Below are 22,366 nucleotides of genomic sequence, written 5' to 3'. Positions count from 1 at the left end.
GTTTGTGATTTTAATTTATTTTTCAATCGGACATCATTGTAGTCATGTTGTAATGAGACTCGTTCATTTTAGACCAATTGTCCAATCAGACAATGATGTCATGTAACAAGATTTTGTTTGGTTTTAGTTCATTTACCAATCAGACAATGATGTTATGTTTGCAATGTTTTATAAAAAGCAATCTGATAGTCATCCACCTGAGTGTCCAGGTTTTTTATTGTTGTTTTTTGAAGTAATAGAATTATCCGATTTCCGATTTCATTTTATTTGTTCATGTTTTGTAATGAGATTCTTGAATTTTAATTTACATTTAAATTGCACGGACATCATTGTAATGATCTTTGCAATGAGATTCTTTCATTTTAGTTCAATTTACGATCAGACAATGTCATTTTTATAACGAGATTCTTAGATTTTAGTTTGTTTCAATAAATTTACGATACGAATTGATCTATCAGATCTAGAATTTCTCGTTCCAATCTCGGAAGACTTTCCTTTGGAACTGATTGAAGCCTTGTCCCCAAATATGACAAAAAAGGACCATGTGGAGATTTCTGTGCCTTGTCGCTAACCTTTTTGGTTATGGCTGTCAAACAGTTTTCCATTTTCTGTCGAATCGCGTCCATTCGGTTTTCGTTTGAAGAGGTTGAAACCGATGTACTGGCAACTGAGACAATGTTTGGAACGACAGTCGATCGTCTTGTTGATGGATTTGAGCGGATTGTAGTTGCGACGGAGGATGTGGTAGGTTGAAGTGTTTGATTGGTTCGTGATGACTGTACTGAAGCTGTTGTGTTTTTTGGGGCCGCTGAATGTGAAGAATGTGAAGATGTACCGACATCGTTTAATTGATGGTTATTTGACGGAATCTATCGAAAAAAATGAAACGAGCTTAAGCTTCCACCGACTTTCAATTATCAGAAAATCTAGAAAAATAGACGTACTCTGGCTTGATTAGCGATCCGCGCAATTATAATCTCACCAGTCTTTGGATCATAACAGCGAGATGGATACGGTGGGATCGTAGTGTTGCTGATCGACGAACTGGTGCTTGGATGTGGTGACACATAATTATCGAGGTCCATAACATTTGCATCATCGGGCTGTTGACCATTTTCAACCTGCTGCTGTACATCTCCAGTGGCTTTATCATTTTCATTATCCCGTGATGTAACGCGCGGTTCGTTCAATGATTGATATTCAATAGTTGACTGCTCATGAGAATATTTGGAGACAATCCGTTCGCGGCAGTTCCAAATGTTTTCGTCTGGTTGATGATTATCGGGATCAGTTTGAATATCTCTTGGTATGCCAAGCTGCACACATGCATTAACCACAGTGTCGGTATCATCGGTAGTAATAGCTCCGAGCTCATCAATGTTAATGCCGTTTTCTAGCTCGATCTCGATAGTTTTTGATGTGGCACCACTCGCATCCTCCGTATCTTCCATACCACATTCATTTAGCATTACGGAATCATCGTCTTCTTCAACAAACGTATCATTTGTATAAGTGCTGAAACACGAGTTGAAATAATATGCGACTGAAAAACGAAATTATCCTAGAAGTACGTACGATCGTGGTTGGATGAATGAATTCAGAAAATTAAGACGTTCGTAGTAAATCCAATTTCTTGATACTGCAGTTTTATTGCGTCTTTTCACTTCGCAGCTACGTTTTTCACGAGAGTATTTCTGACGTAGCGATGCATACCTTTTTTTGGCATTGTCAACTAAAATTTTTTTGATTTATATCACTACTGTTGCTGGCATTTACAATAAACAAAAAAATACCGGTCATTCTGCTTTGCTTGGCAATATCTTGCCATACTTCTTCTTTTTTCTCGTATTTTTAAAATCCTTTAACGACTTATCGTAAATGATGCGGTTATTTTGAATTAAATTTATAAACAAATCGGTCGTAGCTTCCATTCCTTCCATCTTTAAGGAAAAGAGTATCGAAACTGATTTCGACGTTTTGCAACACTAACAGTTTGTTCGACTAAGCCAACTCAGTTTTATTTTCAAATTTTCACATCGGGAAACACCGTAACTTTTATCATAGACTACTTATGCAATTACACAAGTAGCGACACTCATGTAGTTACACATGCGACAAGAACCTGACTTAATTGAATGAAAATCAATGAAAATCCGCGGCTCACTAACCCATAAAGGACAAATTCAATTGATGACACTAAAATGGTAAATTTCCTGAATTAATAATGAATTCCAACCGCTTCCATTTTTTGACATTTAGTGCTAAAGTACGCTGGTTTTTATCGCAACAAGATATGTGTCACTCCGAAATCGAGTTGTGTACAGCATGTCAATCTCCCTCCCATGCGATCGAAACCAATTTCATTTTTTCGCACAGGTTTTAGGTCCTCGAGGGCGGAAATTTTCATTGTGCTCAGAAAGAAACTTAGACTTAGTGCAGTGGCCATTAAAGTGCCCGTGTGTTGTGTATGAAAGGGATGTCTTGGGTGATTTGGATCGCTCATGGTACATGGTAAAAGAAAAGTTCAGGTGCCAAGCTGAAATCCTGTCAGTTCGGATATTTTTCAGAATACCCTGTAAGTTGCCTTAGGTGCTTAAAGATTCAAGAATGACATCACACTAAGCTCATTTTGTATTGGACTAAGCCTTGTATTAAGTTCTCAGGACGTGCAATCACAATTTTCCTATTAACTAACTCACATTTCTTGACCTTCTTCTTCTTGTAATCAAATTAAAGTTTTCAATAAAAAGTTTTTTTATTTAAAAAAAAACTTCTTCCGCCTTCCACGAATATTTTAATCCACTCTTTATTGTTCAAATGCCTGTAGCTATATTTCTGATTGTTAGGTGTTCGATAACTTATCGAATGAGTGAACTTGGAATTTTGCTTACTTCTAAATGTCAATATATACCAAAATAGTGGCCGCACTGACAGCAACTTGTCATTTTTCTAATATTTTCCTCTTCTTTCTTAAATACTCTGAACACCCTGTTACAATTAACAAATATCATAATTCTTCAACATTTCTGCGACAAATTCCTTTAAAAATGGTTATTTCTCTACAGACGCGACTTAACCATTGTTTAGAGGGCCACCCTGTAACCTTCAGGTGCCTTTAGACATTCGAAAAATAGAGAACTTTCCGGTCAACAATATTGTAGAACATTATCTAAACATAAAATCATTGTTTCCATCTGAAATGTGATAAAAACAGTGAAAAAGTAGATGTTTCAAAATATTTCTTCCCTTTGACCACATTTTTGGACCACCATATGTTGTTGAAAAAATTTCTAGGGTTTAGAAAATTGAATTCTGTATCGATATCATCCATAAAAAAATGCGAAATATTTTGTTCGGTGTTCGAAAATGGTCGAAAACTGCAATAATGCACTCCAGACTTCCCCCTCTTTTCCTCGAAAACTGACAGCATTTCAGCTTGACACCCGAACTTTTCTTTTTCTGGGAACCAAAAGCTATCCAAGACATCTCGTGCCCCTTTCATGGACACGGGCTACTGGACTGTAATAGCGAAGTGTTTCCCCCACTGTTTCGACAGTAACTTTTTTACATATCAGTGTGTGTGGGGTCGGTGCGTTCAGTGAACTTGGTGTCGACGATTCTAAGGTAAGTTAAAGCTTGTATCGTTCAACGTTCGAAGAGATTCTTGTATTGTGTTAAGTTTGACTCAAAGCTATTCGAGTTTTTGTGACTGTAAAGTAACCGTAGTTCCTTTCGTGTTCTATTCTATAACATCACGATTTCCTCTGATTTTATGTTACGCTAGTTCACGTGAGATAAGAAGTTATCAGTTGTGAAGAGGGAGCCGATAGAACAACTGATGATGGGTTGTTCGATGTCAAACCGTCAGACCATAATCGCTCTCCGAAACAGATATCTCGTAATGTGAAATTAGTTTGGGTAAGAGAAGGGCATCATAGCTCAAATCATTTAAATACTGAGGGGTCGAAGACCCCGAATGTGGTCAATTTTTTTGGCCTCGGGGCCACGGGTCCTACTAGTCATTTATTTAGACCAATAGGTTTTATTTATTCAACCAAACAATTTGTAGAATCAGTCAGGCGTCATTCATTTGATAGTCATAAGGACAGTGACAACATTCACGTTTATCAAACAATATTATTCGATATGCTGTTCAATAGCATGAATTCGGTGATGCTAACACCAATTATAATTGTTACCCTTCTATCGATGTATGCATGGTGTCATGATGGTCTACATCTAATCGATCGATTAAACGATTTTTACGGTTTCGATCACAACATGTTTTTCATGGGATCGTCAACTGAGCTCGACGATTGGTTTCCTGTTCCCTCGTCGTCATCGAGATCCGACACCAGAGTGGACAGTTTTACACCTCAGACAGTGTACGTTTTGAACGGAAATTTTGACATGACAGAACGATACGACCCATGCAGTAAGAATACATTAATAATTGTGGTCGCAGAACGTGTAGAAATTGGAAATGGATCGCAATTGTTGGCTCAAATTCGATCCATTCAAGATATTGGTACCAGGGTCTTGACCAGGGTAAGAATTGGCGTGTTTCTCACCGACCATATCGATTCGTTGGATGTCGTAGACGAACTATTCCGTTGGAGTTGGAGTATTGGCGTTGTGAATATTTTCAGCGCATTTTATTTCAGCGTTGAGGATGAGGAACCTGTCTTCAACGTGTTCAAATACAATCCGTTCATGGGATTTGAGTTGATAAATGTTACAAGATACGAACATCTCCGAATCTATTTCACCGACAAAAGACCGAATTACCGCCAAAATCCACTTCGGCTTTTATGGTACAGCGACATGAACTGCACTACTGATGGAGTCGAGTTTTGGGGTATTGTTCGTCGTTTCTTTAATGCATCGGATGGACTGATACGAATGACAGAAGCAGAATTTATAAAATCCGGATTTGCAAACGCAGACGTAGTAGGACATAGTACAATAATCATGGAACGATTCTTGCCAAAACAATTGTATCCACACCAACAAACAACGTTTGCAGCGTTAGTTCCTCATTCCCAGCCCTACTCTGATTTCGTGACGTATTTGAAAAATGACACATGGATGCATCTCCTCGCGTACACTTCCATTTTGATTTTGGCCTCGTCATTTCTGTTGATCCTTTCTGGCTATTTGAACGAAAAGAAAATTTTGTTTTTTCAATGCATCGTCGACGTCATCAATCTTTTAGTGAACGACAATTCAGCCATCAGATATCGAGACCTTAGCCGTGCCGACGTTTTTGTCGTTGTACCTTTGACTTTCACAGGTCTGATTGTCGTAAACGGTATTTTATCGGTGTTTCAAAGCTACATGACGTGGCCAATTTACCAACCTCAAATTAATTCAGGGAAAGATCTGTACACGTCCACAGTTCCAATTATAGCAAATGAAAACCTATGGAAAGATTGGTTCGCTAGGTGATTGGAAGCCTCGACGAATTTTGGTGGATGGATTTATAGAATTGATGAGGTGACACCGGATCAGCTCTCACTGGAAGCAAATACATTTAACAATTCCATAGCCGTTTTCATTCCAAATGATTATGCCCAAAATTTATTAGAAGCACAAAAACGGTTGGGCTTTAAAGCTTATCACTTGTTAAGTGAGACGCTTTTCGCTATATATCCAAAAAATTTTGAATTGAAATCGAATTTTCCTTTCGTTGAACCCATAGATGACATAATTCATCGATTGAATAGTGCAGGACTAATCGATAAATGGGTCCAAGAAGAGAATGATCTCTCGGTGAAAAGACTAGTGGATAACTATATCCAAAACAAAAACCAAAACAAATTGGATGTGAATGATGAATTTGCTGTGCCGACACTTGTGTGGTGCGGTTGGATTATGAGTACAGTTACTTTTATTTGCGAAGTAATTTGGAATAAAATCAAGTTGCGTGTACGACGCACGGTCGATTTGATCATATATGAATGACAGATATATACGGCATGTAGAAGAAAAACATGCGCCGGAATTTTACGTCTTGATCACACTGATTTTGAGCTAGTTATGTAGATGTATGAGACGATGAAGTGCTACAGCGTAACTGGAAACGCAAACTTTGACAACCCGAACCACGACGATTTCATCCACAGACGACATAACCCACATAACCTTTGTTTTTTGCTAAAAATTTTTGACACTTAATTTTACCAGTGTTCGTGGCTTCAATTGTTGACTGTTTGTGGCACCATTTTGAGTAAATTATCAAAAAACCGTATCAAACGTTTGTTTCACTCTTCAGCTTCAATTCCGACCACAAATGGTCTACATTGCATGTCGTTAGACCCAAGGTTCTGAAAGTTGTACGCTTGGATGGCACCGTTCAACGTCAGTCATGGAGACATCTAGGACGACCAGAATCACGTACAATTTTTTGTACAATTTACGACTCAGTGAACCACTGGCATTGTCGTCTCTCAGCTAACGACGATAAGCAAAATGATGCATTCAATCGTGAATTGTACCTTCTGAATACGTAAGACTGTAGGTATGGAAGTCTCACATGTAAATAATTATGATCGTCCCAAATGTACATCGGTATGCATTGTACAACTAACTAAAAAAAGCATCGCTGAATAGGAGGAACTGCAAAAAATGAGATCGCGTTGCAAGGAAGAAAGAAATTTGAGATGAAGCGCTAGCTTTAAGTATTCGTAGAAACTTGTAAGCAATTCCTATCGCTAACTACTACGGAATCTTGACCTAACCATTGTTCAGATGGCCACCCTGTAACCATCAGATGCCTTCAGACATTCGAAAAATAGAAAATTTTCCGGTCAACAATATTGTAGAACATTATCTAAATATAAAATCATTGTTTCCATCTGAAATGTGATAAAAACAGTGAAAAAGTAGATGTTTCAAAATATTTCTTCACTTTGACCACATTTTTGGACCAACCGAGTTGTCCAACAAATTTGAAAAAACTTCTGTGGTTTCAGAAATTGAATTCTCGGGTTCGAAAATCAAAATCAATTTTCGGAAATCAGATCAATCTTGATCATCAAAGAAAAAAGCGTGATTATCAAATCAATTTGATTTTTTTTCGTTGATCATCATGATTTCGAACAAAAAAAATCAAAATTTTTTAATTGAAATTTCAACTCAATTCGTCTAAAATGATACAATTGCTAAAAGTTTCTTATGTGCAGAATGAGCACCAGCTGAATATGATCAGCTGGTGTACAAACAAAAACACTTTGTATTGTATACAATCCAAAGACAACCTACACACAGTGCATTCCTACGTTAACGTCATTTACGCGCACATAACACGTATGAATGAAGTAAACACATTGTTAAGAATGTGTTTTGATTGCTTATCATACAATAAGTGTGTGCTAGTAGATCCAGCTGGTGATATTCAGCTGGTGCTCATTCTGCATATATGAAACTTGTAACAATTGTAATAAAAAACAAAAAATCAAAAAAACATCTTTGAACATCACACCTCATAAGTTGATCATCAACTTTTTCCCAAATCAAATCAAATTTTTTCGAACCCTGTCCATGGCTACTGGATTATAGCTAGAGATCGTTCAGAAACTCTTCGTTAAGTTTCTCTGGTGAGAATTTTGACACATCTTTCATATAAAATATGTCAAAATCTTCACTTTGGGTAACGAATTTTTAGTTCGTGAACGAGTTCCTATAATAGCGAAGTGTTTCCACCACTGTTTCGAGAGTAGGTTTTTACATATCAGTGTGCGTGTGTGTGTGGGGTCGGTGACGTCGATTCTAAGGTAAGTTTAAGCTTGTATCTTTCAACGTCCGAAGAGATTTCGCAATATACGTTTACTCAAAGCTATTCGAGTTTTTTGTGACACTTGACTGGAGATTTCCGTGACTACACGGTATGCTTTCTGAGATGTTTGTGGTTTTCTCTTTGTGTTTCTACAACGTAGTTCCTTTCGTGTTCTATACCACCACAATTTCCTCTGATTTTATGTTACTCAGCGCTAGTTCACGGAGATAGGAAGTTATCAATAGTGAAGATGGAGCCGATAGAACAACTGATAATGGGTTGTTCGATCTGCCGTCAGACCATAATCGCTCTCCGAAACAGATATCTCCTTCTTCTAGCGTGACGGTAGTCTACCTCTATGGCGTGACCTCGGGGTCACGGGCTCTACTAGTCATTTATTTAGACCAATAGGTTTTATTTATTCAACAAAACAATTTGATTAATCAGTCAGGCGTCAATCATTTGACGGTCACAAGTACCGTGACAACATTCACGTTTATCAAACAATATTATTCGATATGCTGTTCAACAGCATGAATTCAGTGATGCTACCACCAATTATAATTGTTACCCTTCTATCGACGTGTGCTCGGTGCCATGACGGTGTACATCTAATCAATCGATTAAACGATTTTTACGGTTTCGATCACAACATGTTTTTCATGGGATCGTCAACTGAGCTCGACGATTGGTTTCCTGTTCCTTCGTCGTCACCGAGATCCGACAACAGAGTGAACACTGTTACACCTCAGACAGTGTACGTTTTTAACGACGACTTTGCAGAAAGCAATTTTGACGACACAGAACAGGAAGCATCAAAGTTCAGTAAAAATACATTTCTAATTGTGGTCGCAGAGCGTTCAGAAATTGGAAATGACTCGGAAGTTATCCGAGCTCAAGTTATGGCCATTCGCAATATCGGTACCAGGGTAAGAATAGGCGTGTTTCTCACTGACCACATCGATTCGTTAGATGTCGTAGACGAACTATTCCGTTGGAGCTGGAGTATTGGCGTTGTGAACATTTTCAGCGCATTTTACTTCAGCGTTGGGGATGAGGAACCTGTCTTCAACGTGTTCAAATACAATCCGTTCATGGGATTCGAGTTGATAAATGTTACAAGAAGCCAACATCTCCGAACTTATTTCACCGACAAAAGACCGAATTACCGCCAAAATCCACTTCGATTTTTATTTAGTAGCGACGTTAACGCCACTATTGATGAAGTCGAGTTTTGGGTTATTGCTTGTCGTTTCTTCAATGCATCGGCTGAACTGGAAGGAATGACATACGCAGATCTTTCTGATTTCAAATTTTCAGAAGCAGACATATTCGTATATAAACAAATCATGACAGAATTTTCGCCAAAACGATTATATCCGCATCATCAAACAATGGTGGCAGCGTTAGTTCCTTATTCCCAGCCATACTCTGATTTCGTGACGTATTTGAAAAATGACACATGGACGCATCTCCTCGTGTACACTTCCATTTTGATTTTGGCCTCGTCATTTCTGTTGATCCTTTCTGGCTATTTGAACAAAAAGAAAATTTTGTTTTTTCAATGCATCGTCGACGTCATCAACCTTTTAATGAACGACAATTCAGCCATCAGATATCGAAATCTTAGCCGTGCCGACATTTTCGTCGTTGTACCTTTGACTTTCACAGGGCTGATTGTCGTAAACGGTATTTTATCGGTGTTCCGAAGCTACATGACGTGGCCAGTTTACCAACCTCAAATTAATTCGCTGAAAGAACTGTACACATCCACAGTTCCAATTTTAGCAAATGAAAACGGAGACAAAGATTTTTTAGTGACGTCATTGAAAAAAGTGACCAATTTATGGGGATGGTTTGAAAAAATTCATGAGGTGACACCGGATCAGTTCTTACTGGAACTAAATGAATTTAACAATTCTGTAGCAGTTTTCATGCTCAATTTCCAGGCTCAAGTATTCATAGAAGCACAGAAACGGTTGGGCTTAAAAGCTTATCACTTGTTAAGTGAGATTCCTTTCGGTAAATATCCATTGTATTTTGGATTGAAATCGAATTTTCCTTTCGTTGAACCCATAGAGGACATAATTCATCGATTGAATGGTGCAGGACTAATCGATAAATGGTTCAAAGAAGAGTCGGTGAAAAGTCTAGTGAATAAAAATGTGCAAAACAGAAACCATAACAAATTGGATGTGAATGACGAATTTGCTGTGCCGACACTGTTGTGGTGCGGTTGGATTGTGAGTGCAGTTACTTTTGTTTGCGAAGTAATTTGGAATAAAATCAAATTGCGTATGCGAAGTAGAAATGAGCGCGTTATCCCACGCACTGTCGACTTGATGATTGACGATCGAATTTTTTAGATTTTTTAAAGCGCCACGCTATTGGATGTTAATACGTGAAATGAGTTCTTGCAGCACGAACACTAATTTCTCAAACGTCAAAAAGCCTCCAAATTTTCAAATGTGTTTGCTTGTACGATTGCAAGTGTTTTTATTCACACCACGAAATCATGACTCCTGTCGTTACGAAAGAAATGGACTTGCATAAGCCTCCGAATATTTATTCTGTTCATGCTAAGAACAGAGCTGTGGTTCTTGCTTTTTCCTTCGGAGTGACTTTTCGAGGGCGCCAATGAAACAAATGAACAATTTCGGAGTTTTTAAATTACGTTGAACGAAACAACAAACATTTCGATTTCTTGCCGATTTGACATTACATTTTACATCGGTGTAGTGCACCACACTACAAAACATGTGGATAACCATAATTAAGCTCAATGCGCTCGTCAGTGATTGAAACAATTATTAACAGAGGTCGGTACTGAGGAATGAGCGACAATTTGCACGAATTTACGAGTTCATCCAACATAGACGAAAAACAATTCTTTCTTTTTCTGTATACGTGAGAGTGTATTGGTGACCTATGATATGAATCGGTCGGTAGGGAAGGTAAACGGTCGAGAAGGAAAGTAACGGTTGGGAAGGAAAGCACCAACACACTCACTATTACAGAAAAATTTCTTTCAAAATACCCCAATACACACTCGATGTGTGTTTTCGCAATGGGCCTCGCCCGCGCACACACATCTTGTGTGTATTGGGGTATGTTGAAATATACTATTTTACTTAAAGTATAGTTTCCACTTAAAAAGAGCACTCCGTTTAGCCTCCGTTTACATGACAGTTGTAAAATAGAACAAAGGAACTGTCACGTAAACGGAGTAAAAAATTGAAATAAATTCAGTTTCCACTCCGTTTGCGTGACAGTTCTTTTGTTCTATTTTACAACTGTCATGTAGACGGAGGCTAAACGGAGTGCTCTTTTTAAGTGGAAACTATACTTAAAGAAAACTCATCTGTTAATTCTGACACATTTGACCACAGAGAATGTTTTTATCAAGCATCCGAATATTTTTCGAGCATCATGTCAATCATGTCCCCATACAGGAAAATATTCCGAATTTTTGCTCTACGATTTATGTTTAGCTTCACAATTTACTTCTTTTGAGTCCATGTTTTTCCAGTGTTTCCAGTTTTTCTATCGAGCTCATTGGTACCGTTACCTTGTAATGTGAAGCAAATTTAAAGGAAATTTAATTGAAAATACCACGGCAGAGTAAAAGTAAACCTGGCAGGAGCGGTTCATTATTGAAACGTCAAATGAGGGACCTAATACATTGTATGAAAATGAACTCAAATGAACACTGACATAAGTTGAAAAATTTAATTCGCGAAAAACATAGGGCTACTAGATTATTCAGGTCCCTCTGCCGTGAAAATACTTGTAACTTGAGCTGAATTATTGTTTTGGAAAGATATCTAGGAGAATTCTAATCGAATTTCATTAAGAGTTTGAGTTCATCAACTGACCAAATAATTCTAAGTTGAAGTGAATTAAGTGAACATCAGTTTAATTCCGTAAATTATATTTGATTTTGCCGTGTGTGTGTTCTTGCAATGAAATAAAGTGTGTTTGCTGATTTAGTCCATTCGCTCATTCTTTAATTCCTGCAGGGTCGTCCTGATGGTCTTCAGATTATAGATGCTACAGATAAGCTTAGCTCTACAGTTGCTTAGGATTAAATTGTTGATTGTTGACTGTTTGGGGGATCATATTGATTAAGTTATCCCAGACCCGTACCAAGCGTTTGTTTCACTCTTCAGCATCAATTCCTATTGATACGCTATTTTTTAGCGACGCTTTGTTTACACGCCCAGATAGTCCTTGGCCCCAATAGTCTAAAACCGCAGTCGTTTTTAATTTTAATATTCTTTTATTGGCTAGGGAACTTTTACCAAAAGTGGAAAAAGGGTGTTTTTTGTCCGTGATTTACTGCCGCTACAGGCTATGGACATACATGTGTCTGGGTTCATTGGATTTTGGTTCATTCTGCTTTGAAGTAAGGTAAAATTAAACAGCCTCGATTCAAACAACACACACACGCTGTTTACTTTTAAGGTCAAGGGCAAAGTGGGAATACCATTTCTGGCTGAAGGTGAAATTGAGAACACTTTCGAAGTGGGATTTGGTGCGAACGAAAATTGGAAAAGTGGCGAAGACAAAACGTGCAAAATGTCCTATGAGGTCAGTGTACCGCCAAACAATACGGTAAGTATATCGGCGTGGTACGATCACATAAAAGACCTGCGTATGGATTACACAGCGAGAGCCGTAATTACCGGCAAGACGAAAAGGATAACCGTATTCGAAGATATTGTTCAAGATGTGCCAGCTACTGGCGACATGATCCGGAAACAACTTGAGAGTTCGGGCTTTGATGGAACGATTCTTGAAATCAAAAACGATCGTGTTATTGTACGAGTGAAGGGTTCGATGGTGGCAATGGTGGCTACAGATGGCGTTTGCGGTCGATTGAATGTGAGTAACGACACTGTAGCCAGATCGGAACCAGAGTAACAAATCTACAACGAAAAAATTAATAAATTCGGAGCATTTGTTGTTCGGAAGAATTGTTTTTACTTTGCAAATGGAAGAGTGATTAGCAGACGTTCTACTCCTCGATAGTTCAGCAATCTACCGCACTTACGACGTGAATTCATCCAATGTTTTTTTTCCCACTATGTGCTCCACCACTCTTTCTACCAATATCGGTGCATTGCATCGCATTGCCCGCACGTTAGAAGGCCGGCGTGACGCAGGTCCACTACCAAAAGTGTTTTAATTTTTTTTTGGGGACGGTGGAGCATATTTGCAACAACTTTTTGACTTCTACCCCTTGGCCCCAATGCTCCCTAAACTAAGAAATCTGGCATCTAGGAATCCATACGATTTCAACGAGCTATTACACGTTACTGCAGCTTCAAAATTGGCCGAGATATTGAACTTCGAAATATTGATTTTTGTATGAAAATTTCGTTTTTTCAGATAACTGAAATCGCCTACGTTAGTTACTTAGTTATAGGCAAATATTGGCCCAAAAATAAGAATGGAATTTTCAAAAGTTGGAAAATGCTCATATCTTGGGAGCTGGGGTTCCCCAAAGTCTCCATACAAATGCCATAGAAAAGCCAATTTGTATGTGTTTGTGTGTTGTATATTTTGTTGCATGATATGGATGGTAATGTGGTGAATGTTGTGGGATGTATTTCTTGTTGGAAATTGTGTGGAACATTAAGTATTAACTTCCACTATGTTGGTTCCTAAATTTTGTGATGACAGATGATTCCTCTGGCACCCTCCAACTTCCATCGGTTTTTTTATGGATTTGGGTTATTTTCGATATAAGTGAGGTTTTTCAAGGCTGGTTTCTAAATTGGAATTGGGGATAACAGATGATTCCTCTGAAACTTCCTAACTTCCATCCATCGATATAAATGAAGTGTACCAAAGTTGGTTCCTAAATTGTGGGATTCAGACTGATTTCTCTAGAATTTTTTTTTAACTTCCATAAGGTTTTTTGATGTTGTCGAAACGACATACTTACAAAAGTGGTGATATCAGTCAAAAACGAGCCATCAGAACAGTCGGAGCGTTTGCTGCGACTGAGCCCCGTACAAACCCGTATACCTATTGCGTACGTGACCCTAGTGCGTCTGTCACCCTACTTTGACCGTAAGCCTATTGCGCCGGTTAATGTAGTTAAAGTAAAATTATTATGGAATGTGTAAATCTTAGAATTTGCGCATAGCGCAATTACGAAGCCCCGTACGACGTTCCTTTCAAATAAAACAAAAATTTCAAATCGCCCTAAAATTTTAATTTATTGAGTATAAATACACATAGGGCCCTAGTACCGGCCTTAGTCCGAGGACCCAAATTTAATTTTTTTTCAACTACATTATATTCGGCCTTCGATTACCTTCTAAATTAAACAACGAGCCATCAGAACAGTCGGAGCGTCTGCTGCGACTGAGCCCCGTACAAACCCGTATATCTATTTCGTACGTGACCCTAGTGCGTCTGTCACCCTACTTTGACCGTAGACCAATTGCACCCGTAAACGTAGTTGAAGTCAAATTACTATGAAATGTGTACATCTTAGAAATTGCGCATAGCGCAATTATGAAGCCCCGTACGACGTTCCTTTCAAATAAAACAAAAATTTCAAATAGCCCTAAAATTTAAATTTATTTAGTATAAATACACATAGGGCCTAGTATCGGCCTCAGTCCGAGGATCCAAATTTAATTTTTTTTTCAACTACATTCTATTCGGCCTTTGATTACCTTCCAAATGAAACAAAAAATACGAAAAACGGATGAAATTTGCTCGAGTTATATTCAAAATACACATAGGGCCCTAGTAGCGGCCTTAGTCCGAGGACCCAAATTTAATTTTTTTTCAACAACATTCTATTCGGTGTTCGATTATCTTTCAAATGAAACAAAAATTACGAAAAACGGATGAAATTTACTCGAGTTATATGTAAAATACACTTAGGGCCCTAGTAGTGGCCTTAGTCCAAGGACCCAAATTTAATTTTTTTTCAACAACTTTCTATTCGGCGTTCGATTACCTTCCAAATGAAACAAAAATTACGAAAAACGGATTAAATTTACTTGAGTTCTATGTAAAATACACATAGGGCCCTAGTAGCTTTTCACTTCTAAGGCCCTAACTCACGGTCCACTCACCCGATTTTAAAAAACTTGTTTTTCCTGGATTGGTATTGACAATACCTATCATTAGCCGTGTCATTTATATTTCCATCGTTTTTTTTGCCATAAATATCACCAAAAGACCTTAAATCACTTAGGTGGCCCTAACTCACGAAGGGCCGACCCGAATATGCCCATCTTCGAACTTAGCCTCACTATTTTGACTATCTTTCAGGGAAATTTTTTTTTTTTGAAATCGGATTTGATTTACTCAAGATATCGACGTGACGGACAGACGGACAGACGGACAGACAAAATTTTTATTGCGGATTCGTCATCTATGAACATAGGCAAACACTTTGCCCTTACCGTCTGCTTCGAATTCCATCAATTACACACGGCATCGTAATCCTATAAGCCCCTTTGTACTTCGTACGGGGCTAAAAACCCTTAAAGGGTAAATGTGACGCAAGTTCTATATCTTATTTACAAAATAACTGATATCGCTGAGGGTGACGCATTGTGCGCCGTACGCAAAAGTTTCATAAACAAAAATTGACCCAAAAAATTTGCGTCACAAGTGGCAGATGTTGAGGAACATATTATTAGGAAAATGGTTGAAAAATGTACTGAAAGAATTCAAACGGAAGAAAACCAAATCATCTGCCACTTGTGACGCAAATTTCTTGTTGTAAAATTTTCTTTCACAAATTTTTTGGATTGATAAATTTGTTGATAAAACGTTTGCGTCAGCGATATTAGTTATTTTGTAAGTAAGATAGAGGACTTGCGTCACATTTACCCTTTAAGGTTTTTTTGACTGATCATTATTTATTCATGAGCGAAAGAAAAAAGAAATAATTGAATTATTTATTGATAAAGTGTTTAACGAAATAAATCACATAGAACACGTTTGTCACTGAAAAAAATCGTTGATTGATTTTGTTTATTTTTAAATTTATAGACTTGCCAACCCAATGAGGGTTTTCTTTGTTTGCCATATTTTTCTATGAATTTTTGATGGCAAGTCGGAATGTTTCATATTGATTTTAGAATGTAATTCAAGCAATGCTCTCTCGGAGCGTCGGACAAGAAGAATGGTTTTCAAATCCAACATAACAACGATAAAACGGTTGGATTTTCATGAAACCTGGCTGGCAGAATTATCTCTCTGAGTATTATTGTAATGGATGACGTGCGCAGGTAATATAGACTGTTTTAGGGGTGATCGATTGTGTTGTATCGGAAATGGACCACTGCAGAAAAATTCCTTTTCCTTTTTTTTACCTGCAATCAACATTTCATCTAACCTACAGAAAAGAAAATGAAAAAGTATTCTGGTCGAGGTTTCGTATGTCATCACGTTTTGTCGAGGCCAGATTTTACAAAATTTTCAACATGAAAAAATCGAAATTTCTTTGGCCAATAGTTTCGTATCTTTTGTGGACGCTATATTTTAGGCAATGTTTCTATTCCAGCATCCGATATGGAAATGAAGAAAAGTTTCCAAATAAGTTTCATGCCTTGAACAAAAAATTAGGGAATTTTTCTCGTGGGCTACAACTCGCGAAATTGCCTAAAATCAATCGTCCAAAGCAGATACACAAACAACTATTTTCACGTAAGTGGTTGAAAACTCGAGAAAAATCTCAAAACTCTCTCATTTTCGGCCCCGACACATGAAAATAACTATTTTAATTTGATTTTGGTTGTAAACGTGTTTTCATCTTCCAACTTATAAATTTCTGTCAAAAAATCGCATTAAGTTTGCATGTGGCCGTTTGGTTTACCTCTTGGCCACTAGAATTTTTACCGATCCCACAAAAGTAACCATCCCTACCGTTTATGTTCAGGAAATATACTACAAAAACATAGCTGACGCCGACCCGTACGAAACACCTATTCGTATCAAAAGCCTTTACTGTGAAACTCTTCATTTCTTTTACTTCATTCTCTACTGAAAAGCTATTCGCCCTTTAAAATCACTTGCATTATCTTTCTTTGCCTTGTTAGCATATACAAATAAATTGCCGGAGGCAATATAGACAGCCCTGTACGAAGTCAACTTTCATAAATTCCTATTTAAACAGCTATATACCGCTATATTTACCTATATTTTCCTATAAATAAACATTTCACAGATGAATATGCTATTATATAGCTCTATATGCCTGTATATAGCTGTATATAGTTATATATAGATGTCCATATATGGAATGCCTGAAACACCCCACACACATAACAAATTATTTCCATGTTAACAGAAACACTCTAAGTACCATTTTTCCCAATATATTTCTATTTTATTAAAATCCAATATGGCCACCGACGCTTTACATTGACATTCTTTAATACCTTTCAAACAAAAAAAAATCATGAAATTCGGTCAAAATTTATTCGAGATATTGACAAAATACTCCACGTTCACTGTACGGCCGAGTAGCCAGATAAGAGCTCACTCCAAGAGACCTAGCTCACGCTCCGGAGAACATATAATTTCAAAAACTTTTTTTTCCCTGATTGGTACGGTCAATACCTAACTAATAAAGCTAAAACAGACGAAATATGTTGAAATGTGGCCGACCTACAAGCAAAAACTGCTTGCCGCCCTGTGCCTGTTTCACACCAAGGGGTCGATCGGTATTGTAAAAACCTCTTATTTGCCGTATCAGTTACAAGTGTAACGTTTGAATGTCCGGAGATATCTTCGAAAAACCGTAAAGCACTTATTGGGCCACAGCTCGGGAAGGGTCGATCCAAAATCACTCATCTTCGAACTTAGCCTGTCTTTTGACATTACCAAACGGGGAAAAAAAAGAATTTTCAAAATCGGATGCGTTTTGCTCAAGTTATCGTGCAGACGGACAGACGGACAGACGCAAGGGGGTAATCACTAGTAAATCAGTAAATCAAGTAAATCACGGTAAATCACAAAAAATTTTGAAAAATTTTTGAAAAATTTTTAATTGTCACTGGATTACATTTCGAAGTATCGTGGCCGTAAACATATAGGATAAATTTCATGAACTAATACAAATTGAAGTAAATAGATTCAAATTTAGTAGAAACTTCATTTTTGATTTACTTGATTTACCGTGATTTACCGTGATTTACTGAGCTAGTAAATCAGTGATTACCCCTCGGACAGACGGACATTTTTTTTTTAACTGATTTGGCATCTCTAGACAACCACAATAGGTTTCCCCTTACTCAGGGAGTCCAATTCGACGTGTTACAAACGTATGCGTAAACGCATAAGACCCCAGTACTTCGTACGGGTCTAAACAGCCTCCAAGTCACCAATAGAGACACCAAAAGAAGTAAATATACGTCAATAGTCAACAATAGACGCAGAGACAATACACCAAGAGTTACCAATATAAGGATAAGGAGATAGTGAGTCAATACATGTCGATGGACCCGTCTATATTGGCGACTATTAGCATGTAGTGCCGTAAAATTTCCCACGAAGTATTGGCGTCTATTGGTACCACTAGCAAATAGCCGCGAAGCGAAGACTGAACAGAAAATTTGTGTGCTTTCAGCCATTTTTTTTTCGCTTCAACGTATTCGTGGCGTAAGTGCGATCGAAATTTAAAATGGAAGGGCGAAATTCTTTCTGAGACTGCGTCAACTCGCCTCATTTTCAAGTCTAATATACAAACAGGGCGGTTAAACGAAATTCTCATACATTTTTCCACACGAGCTGAAAATTTTGACAGATAGCCCATACATTTTGTGTCAAAATTTCATTTCACTGGCTGGTTGTATAGGAGTGCGAACAGTGATGCCCGGTGAAGTTCATTGTGAAAATTTTGACAATTCACCGCTAAACTTAACGAAGAATTACTGATTCTTCCATCGTATGGTTAAAAATGAATTTTGACAGGCCGAAAACCAATGAACGTCAACACAAGGTATGGTCGAATGCCAAACTTTGTATGGAGCTGAGGACTTGGCGATTTCATATAAACAAACCTCTCATGAGAGGTGAGTTTTTTTATATGAAATCGCCATGTCCTCCGGTTTGTATGAACAGACCATACCTGGTTTATACTTTCATTGCCGAAAACAACCAACCGTCATTCACAGTGGATGACGATTGACATTTTCAACGGCCTCGGAAGAAACCTATACGCGAGAATTAGAGCAACGAAAGTTTAAAGGAAAATTAAGCTTCACTCGGTAGGTGTATTGCGTGGCTTAAATAGAGTTCCTTAATTTGTGCAGAGCCGTATTAACGTGTTCAATTAACAATTACATTTGGTGTCGATGTCCCAATAACAGCTCCGTTCATTTATTCTTCTTCTACAACTTCTCTCGGTCGACGGCCGACGCTCGTAAATAATTATTTCGTTATATTCATGTAAAATTGAAGAAAAAAAAGACAATAAGTAACCGCGAGCGAAGCGAGCGATATAAATTTGTGTTCCTTAATTACAATGTAAAGGGGACTTTTCAACTTTCAACATTATTGTCCTTGATGGTTTCTTTGCAGCCTTTTTTTTCGCTTTTAATAAAGAAAAGTTTCGTGAATGGGTTCTGAGAACAAGAAAAGAATATTAGTCGATCAATAAAATTGTGCCATAACGTTCCTCAAATAGGCTTCAGCTTATTTCTGCAGCAGAAACGGCCATCTTTCCCTCATCCATGAGGACGTAGAGTCTTTGTAGAATGCTATCTTCCTAGCAAAGTTTAACCATTTTTCGGGCAAGCAGATGGAATTGAGATAGGTAAAATTGGCTGGATTGATTTTGAATAAAACTTTTACGTCGACCATATTATTTATTACCAAAGTATATAAACACTGAAGGTGTCGCAGTCTCTCAGGGAATAGCAAGAAATACGGATCCCGACTTTAAGGTGAATTTCGTATGACGCCAATACATATATTTACAGCATGTTGTACGCATGTGTATTGATATACAATAAATTCACCTCAAAGTAGGGATTCGCGTGTTTTTGCGAATGAACCAGGTGAACCAGGTGAAACTGGTTTCGTGAACAGAAATAAAAGAGGAATCAGGAATTTGAAGTCTAATTTGCCGGTATTAAGGATACCGTGGATACAAAGAATTTCCACATAAGAAATGACATAGATGCGTCGCAGCAACGCATGTCAAGCGTGAGTTGTACTCTAAATAGGGTACTGAAGCTTGACAGTGTGTCAAACAGCAGCACAATCACTGAAATAGTTATTTGTGTATCTGTTTTGGACGATTGTTTTTAGGCAATTTCGTGAGTTGTCGTGCTACATGCGAAAGTGCCTAAAATCAATCGTCCAAAACAGATACTCAAAAAATTTTTCATGTGAGGGGTCGAAAACCCGAGAAAAATCTCGAAACTCCCTCATTTTCGGCCCCGACACATGAAAAAGGACATTTCATACAAAATAGTAGTCTATTAAGCAGATGTCGACTATGTTCTTTTTTGCTTGAAGTGCGTTGGTCGTAAGCGATTTTTTTGTTTTTTAAATATGGACAAAAGTTGTTTATCCTAAGTGAGCCGCTGTATAGCATTACTATGATCCAGTAATAACTTTCCAGCACCCCGTTCATCCCCTAAAGCCCATCGTGTTAATACGGCACTGAATTTTCGAGTGGCATCCGCCACTGCGGTTGATTTATAATTCATTCAAATTTACCTATGGCAAAGGAAATTATTGGTGTTGCACTCAAAAGGAAATGAATGACCGTGTTCAATATCCCGAGAACCGTTTCCTGCGCAACACACTGGACGTACATAAAATTGAAGGATGCATTCAACTGGAATTCATAAAGTGATCGATCGAACGATCTCTGTCTTTCGTCGCATGGGCTTTTGGCATGGAGAAGACCGACCTACAGCAAGTCAACTGGGTCTGAAGTCGTTCTATTTTTGCTATTACGCTCTATTTCCGATTTCATTCGCGGTTGGAATTATAACGAACGAAACAGCAGACGAAAGTATTTTCTTAGCGGAAGCAGGTATTATTGTCGTAGTTTTGGCTGTTAAGGTTTGGATGTTGCTTTGGAAACAGCAGCAAATTATGGGAATGCTAAAGCGACTGTGTGTCTTCTCAATACGAACTGATGAAGCGTTCGCATTTTTCAATGAAAGAGTTGACACATTCATCAAATTTGTGATTGTGTTTGCATGTGCTACTATTGTCGGCTCGTGTGTGTGTTCTACTTTCCCCGTTTATTGGAAATACGAAGTCACTGCTCATGAAAATTGCGTTTCCATTGGATTATAAAAATAGTGAAATTGGCTTTTGGATGGCTCATCTTTTTTTCACTACCGAAAATTTGGTTACCTTGCTGGGGTTAACGTTTTCCGTCTTCATTTGGTATTTATTACTGCATTGCTCTTTAAGATATAAAATCCTATGTATGGAAATAAGGAACTTGGGAGGAATCACAGGTGGCGCTGCGCTAAAAATGACGGAGAAGCAACGACACATCATTTTCCATCAGAGGTTATTGGCGACGATTGAAGCTCATCAACATCTAAGAGAGTATGTCAAAGGGAGCGTTCATAAATGACGTGATTTTAAACGATCAACTACCCTTGTCCATTTTCATAGACACCCTTTCTCCCCAAACGCAAACGTCGTATATGAACGCTCCGGAACAACGTTGTGTCAACCTGTTAAAAAATTTGCATTTTTTTAAAAGAATAATCGACGAATTGGAGTCATTTTTATCAAAACTTTTTCTATTACAATTCGCCACCAGCGCCCTCTGTATTTGTGGTTCAACTTATTGCTTAGCATTCGTATGATCAACACTAATTCGCACAAATTTTTGAAAATTATTGAAATTGTCGATTAATTTCCAGGACGTCAGTGACACCTTTGTGGAACGCGTTATTCATATCTATGCGTTTTTTTACAACATTTCTGACTTGTTTATGATAACGTACTTCGGCAATGAGATTATGTTGTCAAGTAGTTACCTCAGTTACAGTTTATTTGAATGCAAATGGATCGAGCAACCGCATTCGACCAAGAAGTGCATGATTTTTTTTGGTGAATATTTGAAGCGATCGCATGAGATGCTAATCGGTAAATTGTATCCATTAACTCTGGAAACATTTACTGAGGTAGGCGTTGCTTCGTTGGTGTTGTTCGGTTTAGTCAATTTAGCATTTTTATTGCAGATTTTGAATATGTCTTACAGCCTGTTCAACATTTTGAAAAACACTAAACATTAAAAATGGAACAGGGGAGCAGACGGTCTGGCTGAGCAGTATAAAACAGTTTAAAGAGCGGATTGCATGATGCACTTTCTAAATGGCGCGGCAAATGAAAACGGAGTGCACATTAATAGATGTAGTAGTAGTACACTCATTACGCAAGATACATGTGTAGTAATAGATTTCACTTGATTGCATTTTATCCGTCCAAAAGATCACTTTACCATCAGCAAGGATCGAAAAACTCAATGTTTTCTTACCTCTCAAAGAGAGATCTTTGCGGACAAAAAATAATCTTCTCGGCCATTCTCATATTGTTGAAATGGTTGTAGAGTAATTTCTTTGTTTA

The 22,366-nt window shown here is 37.9% G+C and overlaps 1 protein-coding gene and 1 pseudogene across 1 annotated transcript; one reads left to right on the top strand and one right to left on the bottom strand.

Annotated features, from left to right (window-relative positions):
• Positions 1-434: 434 nt before the first annotated feature.
• On the bottom strand, positions 435-4,578 carry LOC119084723. The gene is made up of 4 exons (XM_037194798.1): positions 4,469-4,578; positions 1,576-1,713; positions 945-1,515; positions 435-869 (listed from the first exon to the last, which is right to left on the bottom strand). The coding sequence occupies exons 1-4, from the start codon at positions 4,576-4,578 to the stop codon at positions 435-437; spliced, it is 1,254 nt and encodes a 417-aa protein (XP_037050693.1).
• Positions 4,579-20,534: 15,956 nt separating this feature from the next.
• LOC119084719 lies at positions 20,535-22,101 on the top strand (annotated as a pseudogene).
• Positions 22,102-22,366: the final 265 nt, after the last annotated feature.

This window comes from Bradysia coprophila, unplaced genomic scaffold, assembly GCF_014529535.1.
Source record: "Bradysia coprophila strain Holo2 unplaced genomic scaffold, BU_Bcop_v1 contig_89, whole genome shotgun sequence".
Classification (NCBI taxonomy): Eukaryota; Metazoa; Arthropoda; class Insecta; order Diptera; family Sciaridae; genus Bradysia; species Bradysia coprophila.
This window is presented reverse-complemented; position numbering and strand designations above follow the sequence as displayed.